Source organism: Crinia signifera, chromosome 7, assembly GCF_055691185.1.
Source record: "Crinia signifera chromosome 7, ASM5569118v1, whole genome shotgun sequence".
Lineage (NCBI taxonomy): Eukaryota > Metazoa > Chordata > Amphibia > Anura > Myobatrachidae > Crinia > Crinia signifera.
The window spans coordinates 171314139-171331625 of NC_139223.1; the positions used below are offsets into that span (position 1 = coordinate 171314139).

Consider the following 17487-nt stretch of genomic DNA (forward strand, 5'->3'; position numbering starts at 1 on the left):
ACACCAATATATTAATTATATATTAGATCAATTATTGGATTATTATATACATTTCTGAGAATACTTCTTCCTGCTTATTGGTGTAAATAAATGTCATTTCGAAGAGCACGTACTTGTTATTATTGGGAGAGTTCTTGGAAATTAGAGACCTTATTATATCCCCCATCCGCTTGAAATTGTATTTTTATAATTATTCTATTTGCTACACTAGTCACAGTGATAATAATAACGTTATTTATATAGCGCTGTCTCTCCAACAGGACACAAGGTGCTTAACAGATAGAATTAATGTACAATAAAGTACAGAAGAGCTTTTCATAAACGATTATGGTATTATGGAAATGCTTGAGTAAACAGGAAAGTCTTGAGTCCGTTTTGAAGGATTCTAGAGTGAGGGCCTCGGAAGTGAGTTCCATAGAATCGCAGCCGCATTGGCTAAAAGTTCGACACTCAGATGAATTACGGGAGATTCTACGTACTGTGGATGAGTCTGATTAGGGACATGGTAGAGGATTCCATCAGCGCCCAGCAGTGGTCTTGCAGGTGAGAGAGAAAGGTTATTATTGGAGATGAGGCAACATTTTTTTGGAAAGCCGAGTGAAGAAGGTGAACACATTAAGAGGAGATCAGAGATTTATGAAGGGGTGTTGATTGCTTTGGGCTTGAATTAAAGGTGGACATAATGATGAGGTTATGCACAAACATTATATCTGCACACAGAAAGGCAGCACAGAATGGAATGCACAGTCAGAGAATGTAAGTGACTGTTCCTGGGAGACAGTAAAGGGTCGGACTTGCCAGAAAGCAAACGCGCTCACTGACACACAGGCGGTCATGTTGGAGGCCATATTTAGAAACATGCACCTGCCATAGAGATGTCACAAGTTCCTCCTTCCTCTCTTGGGGGTCATGCTCTTCGCCCTGGTGATTTTTGCACATTTGGGCTGTATAGCTGCATCTCAGAACAGAGGTACAGACCCGAGTGTGCTAGCTGCACCAGATCATAAAGCAGCCCCCCCCCCCCCCCAGGCAGGAAAGAGGAACTGCACAGTATGTCACAGTTGCTAGAATGAACGCTCGTTCCTATAAAGATTGTGGTGGAATCTTTGATAGAACCATACTGAGAGCACTCTGGGTAAGAAGAAGCCATTTCTCTTGACACCGTGTAGCTATTTGTGCCATGTTGTCACGGTTACATTGCGCACAAATCCATTGCCACCAATAACAGGACACCGCTACACACATACGTTACAACAGCAATATTTTAATAATATTCCTTTCAGATTACTACGTCAAGGACAGTTCGTGCACAAGCTCTTGTGCCTAATGGTGCCCATCGTCTTTCTTGGGTGGGAACAGGGCGTACTCCACGCCGAGTGCCACCACGAAGGCAGCAAAGCCCCACTTAAATCCTTTGAAGAGAACTTGGGTTAAGGTAACCGGCTTGGAGAATCCTCCCATGTACCGCCAGGCCTCGTTCCTGCAAAGCAAACGGCAACACAGAATCATTAACAGTAACGACACAGCGAGCCAGTAGAGCATATTACAGCGTAGAGTCTAAACGATCTACAGATGTGTCCTCGTTTATCTGTGCTGCAACTAGGGCGCACAAAGAGACTGTGCTGTGTAATGTGACACTTACCTGTGTACGACTGAGTCTCTGAGGATGTACAGAATGTCCCAGCAGAAGCTTTTTCCAATACAAGTTCTGTTCTGCTTTGTATATGGACTCAGTCATACGGAATATACTAGTGTCACGTCACATTACCAAGCACAGTCTCGTTGTGTGTCCTAGTAGCATTGTTGTAATGAAGACTCGGTTGGCGAAAATAAGACCCGGCGGCTCACTCACGTTGCATGGTGTATTGTGGCTGGATGTATGAGGACGCAGCTGTATGACTTTATATTACGAACTGTGTTCCCGCAAATGCTGTTATTACAGGTTCAGCTAGGGACGTTATATCAGGAAACCATGGTGCGTCATGATGTCACTAAGCCCCAAACGTTCCTCTACGGAGCACAGGCCTGTAATGAAGACACCTAGAACTCAAGTAATGACAGATCTTTTTCTGCTGTTCCACTACTGATCCCAACGTTTCCTAAAGCAGGGGTTCCCAACCGCGGGCACCCCGACGGTCCAGGTTTAGGTCACAGATGGTTATATCAAATTTACTTAGTTACTTAAGACACCTGTGGCCAAGCAGGGATATACTTAAAACCTGTGGTGCCTTGAGGACCGCTTTTGGGAACCTCTGCCCTAAACGGTTAGGATAGGCATGTCCAAACTGTGGCCCTCCAGCTGTTGTGAAACTACACATCCCAGCATGCTGTTGTGAAACTACACATCCCAGCATGCTTTGCCATAGTTTTAGCATTCCATAATACCAAAACGGTGGCAAGGCATGCTGGGATGTGTAGTTTAACAACTGCTGGAGGGCCATAGTTTGTGCATGCCTCAGTTATCCTGGCGCTTCTGTAGAACTACAAGTGTCAGCATCCCCATGGCTGCCTGAGCGGACAGGTTTTTGTAAAACGGTAAACCCCCACACCATTACAAATTTTGCTAGGTTCTACCCTAAACACATTGGCATGTCCGCAAATTGCGCCAAAAAGCCCCATTTGGCGCATAGTGTATTTTACTGTTAAAATATGCATATTCATTTGTTACTTTATACCAATATTTTGCAAACAAATATACAAATACTATGCCAGGCAGGTTGCTATCGAATTATGGTGCAAAAGACAGGAAAAAGTACACTATCTGGGGGAAAAAGGCAATAGACGCATAAATATGCTTAATCTACTACTTACTAAATTACTAATCTTAAATGATAAGTACACAATTAGTGACTCTTAGTGACTGACAGTACCATTAGTGACTGGCAGTACTACACCCTTAGTGACTGACAGTACTACACTATTAGTGATTTACAGTACCATTAGTGACTTGCAGTACCGCACGCTTAGTGACTGACAGTACCGCACGCTTAGTGACTGACAGTACCGCACGCTTAGTGACTGACAGTACCACACGCTTAGTGACTGACAGTACCACACGCTTAGTGACTGACAGTACTACCCTATTAGTGACTGACAGTACTACCCTATTAGTGACTGACAGTACTACCCTATTAGTGACTGACAGTACTACCCTATTAGTGACTGACAGTACTACCCTATTAGTGACTGGCAGTGCCGTTAGTGACTGGCAGTACCGTTAGTGACTGGCAGTACCACACTATTAGTGACTGGCAGTACCTTTAGTGACTGACAGAACTACACTGTTAGTATAATGAAGGTGTTGGATCCGCCGGCAATGACTGTATGATATATATGTCTTTATACAAGGTCAGACATACCGTAACCACGGATCCCTCAGACCCTTTTTAGCCAGCCTGGCCTGTACATCTTCCAGGGGTGTGCCCTCTATTTTCCAAACCTTGTAGTCCGGTATGTGGATCTTCCCTTGCCCGTGCTGTTCATGCCCATGGCCCATACCTGCAAGAGAGGTTCACAGAGAGAGGTTCATTGGGCAGCACAGGCTGTGTAATGGTTAGCATTACTGCCTCACAGTGCTGAGGTCATGGGTTCGATCCCCAACATGTGTTATATATACGGGGCAGCACGGATGGTGTAATGGTTACATTACTGCCACACAGCACTGAGGTCATGGGTTCTATCCCCACCATGTGTTATATATACGGGGCAGTACGGATGGTGTAGTGGTTAGCATTACAACCTCACAGCACTGAGGTCATGGGTTCTATCCCCACCATGTGTTATATATACAGGGCAGTACGGATGGTGTAATGGTTAGCATTACTGCCTCACAGAACTGAGGTCATGGGTTCTATTCCCACCATGTGTTATATATACAGGGCAGTACGGATGGTGTAATGGTTACATTACTGCCTCACAGCACTGAGGTCATGGGTTCTATCCCCACCATGTGTTATATATACAGGGCAGTACGGACGGTGTAATGGTTACATTACTGCCTCACAGCGCTGAGGTCATGGGTTCGATCCCCACCATGGCCCTAACTGTGCAGAGTTTGTATATTCTCCCTGGGTACTCCGGTTTCCTCCCACAATCGAAAAATATACTGGTAGGCTAATTGGCTCCCAACAAAAAGAACCCTAGAATGTCTGTGTGTGCGTGTACATGTGGTAGGGAATATAGAGTGTAAGCTCCACTGGGGCAGGGACTGATGTAAAGCGCTGCGGTATAGATGTATGGTAATACTAGAGATTATGGAGAGCAAACTATTGTATGTGCATACAATAACATTTATATAAATATAGTAAGTACTTCCTCAGTATGATACAATGAATAGGAGCAGGCATCTATAGTAGTGCCCAGTGACGCACATCGGCCTCTTACTGCGCAAAAATTCCATTTAATATTTCTATATAGTACACGATCAAGCACCTACCATGTGTGTGTATTATAGCGTGTAAATTGGCAATAAAAGTTTAAAACACTTTAATACATTAATTCCAAATGAGTGCGTGGTCTGTGCACCCCGCATTGCTAAGGGCGATTCCCACAGTAATAAGTCGTGCTCTGATACTGCGAGCCTTATTCATATTATTAATGGCGAAGGCATACTCTGAATATTCCTCACTTTCATTACTGGCAGGGTAAGTCTGTTCCTGGGTAAAGCCTGCCACCTTGTGGTCAGATAGAGGAAGTAGGTGATAACAGACTAGCTCAGTGGTTCCCACGCTTTCCTGAATCACGGTGCCCTAAAGTATCCACATGTTTTTCATGGCACCCCCTAGGCCAGGGCTGGGCAACACCGGCCCTCCAGATGTTGATGGACTACACATCCCAGCATGCCTTGCATCAGTTTCAGCATGGCCACATAGCAAAACTAATGCAAAGCATCCTGGGATGTGTAGTTCATTAACATCTGGAGGGCCGGTGTTGTGTTGCCCAGCCCTAGGCTAAAAGTTCTTTGTTGCTAAATTTGGAAACGTTAAATTAAGTAAACTGCGTACCCGCCATCCTTAGGGTCAGTTATGTGGTAGCGCACAGTTGTTCTTCTCAATCAATAATTTCATTCTGTCCTGTACCACTAACATGGGACACCCTGCAAGAGCCACGCAGCACCCTAGGCATGACGAAGCATCAAGGCGTGTAATATAGATGGCTATGCCATCTGCCGCTCCTAGGAGTATAAATCTAGATTAAGTTGTCCTGCTAGGTTTAGCTTGCATGGAATCGGAGGGAGAGCAACCTTACTAAGGAACAGGACTTGGATTACCTTTAAGCAGGCGTTAGTCAGGCTTGCATTGTAAGTTAGATAATCACATAGTGGATGACCCCCCCTGACTTCCTGCAGACATGGTGAGGCCCCTCCCAGTGACAACAAACATACAGGGGAGGGGCTGAAGCAACAAATATATTTTTTTTTTTACAAATTCCTGGGACACAAAGCTTAGCTCCGCCCCTGACAGTCCTGCATAGCTCCACCCCAATGCTCTTATTGGCCCACAACCTAATGTATTGTAAAGCAGGGGTGACCATAGGTGGGTGAATACATTGATAATTTCCTTACAGATTGTTGAACACCATCATCTATGGGTAACCCCCCCCCAATGGCCATCCCTATATAAATCTCCCCCAAAAATGTATGACAACACTCCATTTCTGAAACACTTCCGTACTGCCAGAGAGAAGCTCCAGTTATACGGTCAAAGTTGTTGTTATAATCGCTAAGCTGACCAACTGCACCAAAGCAGTCCTCTGTGTGCAGGTGAGTCTCAAACCAGGGATGTCATATCTAAGGGGTGACTTAGGGGGCCGTTAGGGTTAGACACTTAGAAGAGGGGGTTAGACAGCAGGGCAGGGATGTCAGGTTTAGGCAGGGGGGTATGGGAGTTAGGCTTAGGCTGCGGTAGGGGGTTAGGGTTAGGCTCTGAGGCGGGGCTAGCATCAGGCTCTGGGGGGGGCGGGGGGAGGTTTAGGCTGCACGAGGGGGGGGGGGTAGGGTTGGGTCCTTTATACATGTCGCTGTGTAGCAGAGGAAAGGGGTTGGGGTCCTTTGGACACGTCGCTGTGTAGCAGAGGTCAGGGTTGGGGCCCTTTGGACACGTCGCTGTGTAGCAGAGGGTAGGGTTGGGGTCCTTAGGACACGTCGCTGTGTAGCAGAGGGTAGGGTTGGGGTCCTTTGGACACGTCGCTGTGTAGCAGAGGGTAGGGTTGGGGTCCTTTGGACACGTCGCTGTGTAGCAGAGGTTAGGGTTGGGGTCCTTAGGACATGTCGCTCTGTAGCAGAGGTGGGGTTGGGGTCCTTTGTACACGTCGCTGTGTAGCAGAGGGTATGGTTGGGGTTCTTAGGACACGTCGCTCTGTAGCAGAGGGTAGGGTTGGGGTCCTTTGGACACGTCGCTGTGTAGCAGAGGGTAGGGTTGGGGTCCTTTGGACACGTCGCTGTGTAGCAGAGGGTAGGGTTGGGGTCCTTTGGACACATCGCTGTGTAGCAGAGGGTAGGGTTGGGGTCCTTTGGACACGTCGCTGTGTAGCAGAGGGTAGGGTTGGGGTCCTTTGGACACGTCGCTGTGTAGCAGAGGGTAGGGTTGGGGTCCTTTGGACACGTCGCTGTGTAGCAGAGGGTAGGGTTGGGGTCCTTTGGACACGTCGCTGTGTAGCAGAGGTGGGGTTGGGGTCCTTTGTACACGTCGCTGTGTAGCAGAGGGTATGGTTGGGGTTCTTAGGACACGTCGCTCTGTAGCAGAGGGTAGGGTTGGGGTCCTTTGGACACGTCGCTGTGTAGCAGAGGGTAGGGTTGGGGTCCTTTGGACACGTCGCTGTGTAGCAGAGGGTAGGGTTGGGGTCCTTTGGACACGTCGCTGTGTAGCAGAGGGTAGGGTTGGGGTCCTTTGGGCACGTCGCTGTGTAGCAGAGGGTAGGGTTGGGGTCCTTTGGACACGTCGCTGTGTAGCAGAGGTTAGGGTTGGGGTCCTTAGGACATGTCGCTCTGTAGCAGAGGTGGGGTTGGGGTCCTTTGTACACGTCGCTGTGTAGCAGAGGGTATGGTTGGGGTTCTTAGGACACGTCGCTCTGTAGCAGAGGGTAGGGTTGGGGTCCTTTGGACACGTCGCTGTGTAGCAGAGGGTAGGGTTGGGGTCCTTTGGACACGTCGCTGTGTAGCAGAGGGTAGGGTTGTGGTCCTTTGGACACGTCGCTGTGTAGCAGAGGGTAGGGTTGGGGTCCTTTGGACACGTCGCTGTGTAGCAGAGGGTAGGGTTGGGGTCCTTTGGACACGTCGCTGTGTAGCAGAGGGTAGGGTTGGGGTCCTTTGGACACGTCGCTGTGTAGCAGAGGTTAGGGTTGGGGTCCTTTGGACACGTCGCTGTGTAGCAGAGGTTAGGGTTGGGGTCCTTAGGACATGTCGCTCTGTAGCAGAGGTGGGGTTGGGGTCCTTTGTACACGTCGCTGTGTAGCAGAGGGTAGGGTTGGGGTCCTTTGGACACGTCGCTGTGTAGCAGAGGGTAGGGTTGGGGTCCTTTGGACACGTCGCTGTGTAGCAGAGGTTAGGGTTGGGGTCCTTTGGACACGTCGCTGTGTAGCAGAGGTTAGGGTTGGGGTCCTTAGGACATGTCGCTCTGTAGCAGAGGTGGGGTTGGGGTCCTTTGTACACGTCGCTGTGTAGCAGAGGGTATGGTTGGGGTTCTTAGGACATATTGCTGTGTAGCAGAGGGTAGCATACCTTCCAACACTACCCTCTTAATTTAAGATTACCACCAACACCTTACGAGGCTGAAGTTAGCTTCTTATTCAAAGTCCAGCTTCTTATTCAGGAAAATCAGTCTTGCAAGGGTTAATGAGTATTGGGACACAAATTTGACACCTGATATCATCAGAGGGGTGTCACTTACATGTGACCCAAGTGTATTTTGCCTGGCACAACATTAATTTGGGCATGAAATATGCTGGCAAAATATGCACATGCACAATATTTAATGATTTGAATAAGTAGCTGTAGTTTTACAAGGGTTAACCAGTCTTGGGCCACAAATTTGACACCTGAAATCAACAGAGGGGTGTCATTTACATATGACCCAAGTGTATTTTGCCTGGCCCAACGCTGCTTTGGGCATGAAATACATGGGCAAAGTGGGCACATGGACCATTTTATCATATTGAAAAGGCTGCAGTTTTGCAATGGTTAAAAAGTCTTGGGCCACAAAATTTACACCTCAAATCAACAGAGGGGTGTCACTTACATATGGCCCAAGTGTATTTTGCCCGGCCCAACGCAGGTTTGGGCATGAAATACATGGGCAAAATGGGCAAATAGACATCATAATGTCTCATTTTGAATCAGTAGCTGTAGTTTTGAAAGGGTTAACGAGTCTTGGGCCACAAATTTGACACTTTAAATCAACATACGGGTGTCACTAGCATATGACCCAAGTGAATTTTGCCTGGCCCAACGCTGGTTTGGCCATCAAAAATGCAGGCAAAGTGGGTACATTCACCATTTTATCATGTATCATTTTGAATAAGTAGCTGTAGTTTTACAAGGGTTACCCAGTCTTGGGCCACAAATTTGACACCTGAAATCAACAGAGGGGTGTCATTAACATATGACCCAAGTGTATTTTGCCCGGCCCAACGCAGGTTTGGGCATGAAATACATGGGCAAAGTGGGCACATGGACCATTTTATCATATTGAAAAGGCTGCAGTTTTGCAATGGTTAAAAAGTCTTGGGCCACAAAATTTACACCTCAAATCAACAGAGGGTTGTCGCTTACATATGGCCCAAGTGTATTTGGCCTGGCCCAACGCTGATATGGGCATGAAATACACGGGCAAAATAGGCACATGGACATCAAAATGTCTCATTTTGAATAAGTAGATGTCGTTTTGCAAGGGTTAACGAGTCTTGGGCCACAAATTTGACACCTGAAATCAACAGACGGGTTACACTAGCATATGATCCAAGTGAATTTTGCCTGGCCCAACGCTGGTTTGGCCATCAAAAATGCGGGCAAAGTAAGCACATTCACCATTTTATCATGTATCATTTTGAATAAGTAGCTGTAGTTTTACAAGGGTTAACCAGTCTTGGGCCACAAATTTGACACCTGAAATCAACAGAGGGGTGTCATTTACATATGACCCAAGTGTATTTTGCCCGGCCCAACGCAGGTTTGGGCATGAAATACATGGGCAAAATGGGCACATGGACCATTTTATCATATTGAATTAACTACGGTGTTGCAAGGGTTAACAAGTCTTGGGCCACAAAATTTACACCTGAAATCAACAAAGGGGTGTCTCTTACAGATGATCCAAGTGTATTTGGCCTGGCCCAATGCTGATTTGGGCATGAAATACACGGGCAAAATGGGCACATAGACATGATGTCTCATTTTGAATAAGTAGCTGTAGTTTTGCAAGGGTTAACAAGTCTTGGGCCACAAATTTGACACCTGACGTCGACAGAAGGGTGACACTAGCATATGGTCCAAGTGTATTTTGCCTGGCCCAACGCTGGTTTGGCCATCAAAAATGCGGGCAAAGTTGGCACATTCACCATTTTATCATGTATCATTTTGAATAAGTAGCTGTAGTTTTACAAGGGTTAACCAGTCTTGGGCCACAAATTTGACACCTGAAATCAACAGAGGGGTGTCATTTACATATGACCCAAGTGTATTTGGCCCGGCCCAACGCAGGTTTGGGCATGAAATACATGGGCAAAGTGGGCACATGGACCATTTTATCATATTGAAAAGGCTGCAGTTTTGCAATGGTTAAAAAGTCTTGGGCCACAAAATTTACACTGCAAATCAACAGAGGGGTGTCGCTTACATATGGCCCAAGTGTATTTGGCCTGGCCCAACGCTGATATGGGCATGAAATACACGGGCAAAATAGGCACATGGACATCATAATGTCTCATTTTGAATAAGTAGATGTCGTTTTGCAAGGGTTAACGAGTCTTGGGCCACAAATTTGACACCTGAAATCAAAAGACGGGTGTCACTAGCATATGGTCCAAGTATATTTTGCCTGGCCCAACGCTGGTTTGGGCATGAAATACATGGGCAAAGTGGGCACATGGACCATTTTATCATATCGAAAAGGCTGCAGTTTTGCAATGGTTAAAAAGTCTTGGGCCACAAAATTTACACCTCAAATCAACAGAGGGGTGTCTCTTACAGATGACCCAAGTGTATTTGGCCTGGCCCAACGCTGATTTGGGCATAAAATACACGGGCAAAATGGGCACATATATATGATAATGTCTCATTTTGAATAAGTAGCTGTAGTTTTGCAAGGGTTAACAAGTCTTGGGCCACAAATTTGACACCTGAAGTCAACAGAAGGGTGACACTAGCATATGGTCCAAGTGTATTTTGCCTGGCCCAACGCTGGTTTGGCCATGAAAAATGTGGGCAAAGTTGGCACATTAACCATTTTATCCTGTATCATTTTGAATAAGTAGCTGTAGTTTTACAAGGGTTAACTCGTCTTGGGCCACAAATTTGACACCTGGAATCAACAGAGGGGTGTCATTTCCATGTGACTCAAGTGTATTTTGCCTGGCCCAACGCTGGTTTGGGCATGAAATACATGGGCAAAGTGGGTACATGGACCATTTTATCATTTTGAATTAACTACGGTGTTGCAAGGGTTAACAAGTCTTGGGCCACAAAATTTACACCTGAAATCAACAAAGGGGTGTCTCTTACAGATGATCCAAGTGTATTTGGCCTGGCCCAATGCTGATTTGGGCATGAAATACACGGGCAAAATGGGCACATAGACATGATAATGTCTCATTTTGAATAAGTAGCTGTAGTTTTGCAAGGGTTAACAAGTCTTGGGCCACAAATTTGACACCTGACGTCGACAGAAGGGTGACACTAGCATATGGTCCAAGTGTATTTTGCCTGGCCCAACGCTGGTTTGGCCATCAAAAATGCGGGCAAAGTTGGCACATTCACCATTTTATCATGTATCATTTTGAATAAGTAGCTGTAGTTTTACAAGGGTTAACCAGTCTTGGGCCACAAATTTGACACCTGAAATCAACAGAGGGGTGTCATTTACATATGACCCAAGTGTATTTGGCCCGGCCCAACGCAGGTTTGGGCATGAAATACATGGGCAAAGTGGGCACATGGACCATTTTATCATATTGAAAAGGCTGCAGTTTTGCAATGGTTAAAAAGTCTTGGGCCACAAAATTTACACTGCAAATCAACAGAGGGGTGTCGCTTACATATGGCCCAAGTGTATTTGGCCTGGCCCAACGCTGATATGGGCATGAAATACACGGGCAAAATAGGCACATGGACATCATAATGTCTCATTTTGAATAAGTAGATGTCGTTTTGCAAGGGTTAACGAGTCTTGGGCCACAAATTTGACACCTGAAATCAAAAGAGGGGTGTCATTTCCATGTGACCCAAGTGTATTTTGCCCGGCCCAACGCTGCTTTGGGCATGAAAGACATGGGCAAAGTGGGCACATGGACCATTTTATCATATCGAAAAGGCTGCAGTTTTGCAATGGTTAAAAAGTCTTGGGCCACAAAATTTACACCTCAAATCAACAGAGGGGTGTCTCTTACAGATGACCCAAGTGTATTTGGCCTGGCCCAACGCTGATTTGGGCATAAAATACACGGGCAAAATGGGCACATATATATGATAATGTCTCATTTTGAATAAGTAGCTGTAGTTTTGCAAGGGTTAAAAAGTCTTGGGCCACAAATTTGACACCTGAAGTCAACAGAAGGGTGACACTAGCATATGGTCCAAGTGTATTTTGCCTGGCCCAACGCTGGTTTGGCCATGAAAAATGTGGGCAAAGTTGGCACATTAACCATTTTATCCTGTATCATTTTGAATAAGTAGCTGTAGTTTTACAAGGGTTAACTCGTCTTGGGCCACAAATTTGACACCTGGAATCAACAGAGGGGTGTCATTTCCATGTGACTCAAGTGTATTTTGCCTGGCCCAACGCTGGTTTGGGCATGAAATACATGGGCAAAGTGGGTACATGGACCATTTTATCATTTTGAATTAACTACGGTGTTGCAAGGGTTAACAAGTCTTGGGCCACAAAATTTACACCTGAAATCAACAAAGGGGTGTCTCTTACAGATGATCCAAGTGTATTTGGCCTGGCCCAATGCTGATTTGGGCATGAAATACACGGGCAAAATGGGCACATAGACATGATAATGTCTCATTTTGAATAAGTAGCTGTAGTTTTGCAAGGGTTAACAAGTCTTGGGCCACAAATTTGACACCTGACGTCGACAGAAGGGTGACACTAGCATATGGTCCAAGTGTATTTTGCCTGGCCCAACGCTGGTTTGGCCATCAAAAATGCGGGCAAAGTTGGCACATTCACCATTTTATCATGTATCATTTTGAATAAGTAGCTGTAGTTTTACAAGGGTTAACCAGTCTTGGGCCACAAATTTGACACCTGAAATCAACAGAGGGGTGTCATTTACATATGACCCAAGTGTATTTGGCCCGGCCCAACGCAGGTTTGGGCATGAAATACATGGGCAAAGTGGGCACATGGACCATTTTATCATATTGAAAAGGCTGCAGTTTTGCAATGGTTAAAAAGTCTTGGGCCACAAAATTTACACTGCAAATCAACAGAGGGGTGTCGCTTACATATGGCCCAAGTGTATTTGGCCTGGCCCAACGCTGATATGGGCATGAAATACACGGGCAAAATAGGCACATGGACATCATAATGTCTCATTTTGAATAAGTAGATGTCGTTTTGCAAGGGTTAACGAGTCTTGGGCCACAAATTTGACACCTGAAATCAAAAGACGGGTGTCACTAGCATATGGTCCAAGTATATTTTGCCTGGCCCAACGCTGGTTTGGCATGAAAAATGTGGGCAAAGTTGGCACATTCACCATTTTATCCTGTATCATTTTGAATAAGTAGCTGCAGTTTTACAAGGGTTAACTCGTCTTGGGCCACAAATTTGACACCTTGAATCAACAGAGGGGTGTCATTTCCATGTGACCCAAGTGTATTTTGCCTGGCCCAACGCTGGTTTGGGCATGAAATACCTGAGCAAATTGGGCACATGGACCATTTTATCATATCGAAAAGGCTGCAGTTTTGCAATGGTTAAAAAGTCTTGGGCCACAAAATTTACACCGCAAAATCAACAGAGGGGTGTCTCTTACAGATGACCCAAGTGTATTTGGCCTGGCCCAACGCTGATATGGGCATGAAATACACGGGCAAAATGGGTACATAGACATGATAATGTCTCATTTTGAATAAGTAGCTGCAGTTTTGCAAGGGTTAACAAGTCTTGGGCCACAAATTTGACACCTGAAATCAACAAAGGGGTGTCTCTTACAGATGATCCAAGTGTATTTGGCCTGGCCCAACGCTGATATGGGCATGAAATACACGGGCAAAATAGGCACATGGACATCATAATGTCTCATTTTGAATAAGTAGATGTCGTTTTGCAAGGGTTAACGAGTCTTGGGCCACAAATTTGACACCTGAAATCAAAAGACGGGTGTCACTAGCATATGGTCCAAGTATATTTTGCCTGGCCCAACGCTGGTTTGGCCATGAAAAATGTGGGCAAAGTTGGCACATTCACCATTTTATCCTGTATCATTTTGAATAAGTAGCTGCAGTTTTACAAGGGTTAACTCGTCTTGGGTCACAAATTTGACACCTTGAATCAACAGAGGGGTGTCATTTCCATGTGACCCAAGTGTATTTTGCCTGGCCCAACGCTGGTTTGGGCATGAAATACCTGAGCAAATTGGGCACATGGACCATTTTATCATATCGAAAAGGCTGCAGTTTTGCAATGGTTAAAAAGTCTTGGGCCACAAAATTTACACCGCAAATCAACAGAGGGGTGTCTCTTACAGATGACCCAAGTGTATTTGGCCTGGCCCAACGCTGAAATGGGCATGAAATACACGGGCAAAATGGGTACATAGACATGATAATGTCTCATTTTGAATAAGTAGCTGCAGTTTTGCAAGGGTTAACAAGTCTTGGGCCACAAATTTGACACCTGAAATCAACAAAGGGGTGTCTCTTACAGATGATCCAAGTGTATTTGGCCTGGCCCAACGCTGATATGGGCATGAAATACACGGGCAAAATAGGCACATGGACATCATAATGTCTCATTTTGAATAAGTAGATGTCGTTTTGCAAGGGTTAACGAGTCTTGGGCCACAAATTTGACACCTGAAATCAAAAGACGGGTGTCACTAGCATATGGTCCAAGTATATTTTGCCTGGCCCAACGCTGGTTTGGCCATGAAAAATGTGGGCAAAGGTGGCACATTCACCATTTTATCCTGTATCATTTTGAATAAGTAGCTGCAGTTTTACAAGGGTTAACTCGTCTTGGGCCACAAATTTGACACCTTAAATCAACAGAGGGGTGTCATTTCCATGTGACCCAAGTGTATTTTGCCCGGCCCAACGCTGCTTTGGGCATGAAATACATGGGCAAAGTGGGCACATGGACCATTTTATCATATCGAAAAGGCTGCAGTTTTGCAATGGTTAAAAAGTCTTGGGCCACAAAATTTACACCTCAAATCAACAGAGGGGTGTCTCTTACAGATGACCCAAGTGTATTTGGCCTGGCCCAACGCTGATTTGGGCATAAAATACACGGGCAAAATGGGCACATATATATGATAATGTCTCATTTTGAATAAGTAGCTGTAGTTTTGCAAGGGTTAACAAGTCTTGGGCCACTAATTTGACACCTGACGTCAACAGAAGGGTGACACTAGCATATGGTCCAAGTGTATTTTGCCTGGCCAAACGCTGGTTTGGCCATGAAAAATGTGGGCAAAGTTGGCACATTAACCATTTTATCCTGTATCATTTTGAATAAGTAGCTGTAGTTTTACAAGGGTTAACTCGTCTTGGGCCACAAATTTGACACCTGGAATCAACAGAGGGGTGTCATTTCCATGTGACTCAAGTGTATTTTGCCTGGCCCAACGCTGGTTTGGGCATGAAATACATGGGCAAAGTGGGTACATGGACCATTTTATCATTTTGAATTAACTACGGTGTTGCAAGGGTTAACAAGTCTTGGGCCACAAAATTTACACCTGAAATCAACAAAGGGGTGTCTCTTACAGATGATCCAAGTGTATTTGGCCTGGCCCAATGCTGATTTGGGCATGAAATACACGGGCAAAATGGGCACATAGACATGATGTCTCATTTTGAATAAGTAGCTGTAGTTTTGCAAGGGTTAACAAGTCTTGGGCCACAAATTTGACACCTGACGTCGACAGAAGGGTGACACTAGCATATGGTCCAAGTGTATTTTGCCTGGCCCAACGCTGGTTTGGCCATCAAAAATGCGGGCAAAGTTGGCACATTCACCATTTTATCATGTATCATTTTGAATAAGTAGCTGTAGTTTTACAAGGGTTAACCAGTCTTGGGCCACAAATTTGACACCTGAAATCAACAGAGGGGTGTCATTTACATATGACCCAAGTGTATTTGGCCCGGCCCAACGCAGGTTTGGGCATGAAATACATGGGCAAAGTGGGCACATGGACCATTTTATCATATTGAAAAGGCTGCAGTTTTGCAATGGTTAAAAAGTCTTGGGCCACAAAATTTACACTGCAAATCAACAGAGGGGTGTCGCTTACATATGGCCCAAGTGTATTTGGCCTGGCCCAACGCTGATATGGGCATGAAATACACGGGCAAAATAGGCACATGGACATCATAATGTCTCATTTTGAATAAGTAGATGTCGTTTTGCAAGGGTTAACGAGTCTTGGGCCACAAATTTGACACCTGAAATCAAAAGACGGGTGTCACTAGCATATGGTCCAAGTATATTTTGCCTGGCCCAACGCTGGTTTGGCCATGAAAAATGTGGGCAAAGTTGGCACATTCACCATTTTATCCTGTATCATTTTGAATAAGTAGCTGCAGTTTTACAAGGGTTAACTCGTCTTGGGCCACAAATTTGACACCTTGAATCAACAGAGGGGTGTCATTTCCATGTGACCCAAGTGTATTTTGCCTGGCCCAACGCTGGTTTGGGCATGAAATACCTGAGCAAATTGGGCACATGGACCATTTTATCATATCGAAAAGGCTGCAGTTTTGCAATGGTTAAAAAGTCTTGGGCCACAAAATTTACACCGCAAATCAACAGAGGGGTGTCTCTTACAGATGACCCAAGTGTATTTGGCCTGGCCCAACGCTGATATGGGCATGAAATACACGGGCAAAATGGGTACATAGACATGATAATGTCTCATTTTGAATAAGTAGCTGCAGTTTTGCAAGGGTTAACAAGTCTTGGGCCACAAATTTGACACCTGAAATCAACAAAGGGGTGTCTCTTACAGATGATCCAAGTGTATTTGGCCTGGCCCAACGCTGATATGGGCATGAAATACACGGGCAAAATAGGCACATGGACATCATAATGTCTCATTTTGAATAAGTAGATGTCGTTTTGCAAGGGTTAACGAGTCTTGGGCCACAAATTTGACACCTGAAATCAAAAGACGGGTGTCACTAGCATATGGTCCAAGTATATTTTGCCTGGCCCAACGCTGGTTTGGCCATGAAAAATGTGGGCAAAGTTGGCACATTCACCATTTTATCCTGTATCATTTTTAATAAGTAGCTGCAGTTTTACAAGGGTTAACTCGTCTTGGGCCACAAATTTGACACCTTAAATCAACAGAGGGGTGTCATTTCCATGTGACCCAAGTGTATTTTGCCCGGCCCAACGCTGCTTTGGGCATGAAAGACATGGGCAAAGTGGGCACATGGACCATTTTATCATATCGAAAAGGCTGCAGTTTTGCAATGGTTAAAAAGTCTTGGGCCACAAAATTTACACCTCAAATCAACAGAGGGGTGTCTCTTACAGATGACCCAAGTGTATTTGGCCTGGCCCAACGCTGATTTGGGCATAAAATACACGGGCAAAATGGGCACATATATATGATAATGTCTCATTTTGAATAAGTAGCTGTAGTTTTGCAAGGGTTAACAAGTCTTGGGCCACAAATTTGACACCTGAAGTCAACAGAAGGGTGACACTAGCATATGGTCCAAGTGTATTTTGCCTGGCCCAACGCTGGTTTGGCCATGAAAAATGTGGGCAAAGTTGGCACATTAACCATTTTATCCTGTATCATTTTGAATAAGTAGCTGTAGTTTTACAAGGGTTAACTCGTCTTGGGCCACAAATTTGACACCTGGAATCAACAGAGGGGTGTCATTTCCATGTGACTCAAGTGTATTTTGCCTGGCCCAACGCTGGTTTGGGCATGAAATACATGGGCAAAGTGGGTACATGGACCATTTTATCATTTTGAATTAACTACGGTGTTGCAAGGGTTAACAAGTCTTGGGCCACAAAATTTACACATGCCCAAACCTGCGTTGGGCCGGGCAAAATACACTTGGGTCATATGTAAATG

At 45.4% G+C, this 17487-nt stretch overlaps 1 protein-coding gene across 1 annotated transcript in view; it reads right to left on the bottom strand.

Annotated features, from left to right (window-relative positions):
* Positions 1-1244: 1244 nt before the first annotated feature.
* Positions 1245-17487, bottom strand: part of NDUFB3 (NADH:ubiquinone oxidoreductase subunit B3) — a 28071-nt gene continuing 11828 nt past the window's right edge. The window contains exons 2-3 of the mRNA XM_083154355.1: positions 3360-3498; positions 1245-1480 (exon numbers count right to left, since the gene is read on the bottom strand). Coding sequence (XP_083010481.1) covers positions 1324-1480; positions 3360-3496 — 294 coding nt within the window. The 5' untranslated portion in view covers positions 3497-3498 and the 3' untranslated portion in view covers positions 1245-1323. The remainder of the gene's footprint in view (positions 1481-3359; positions 3499-17487) is intronic.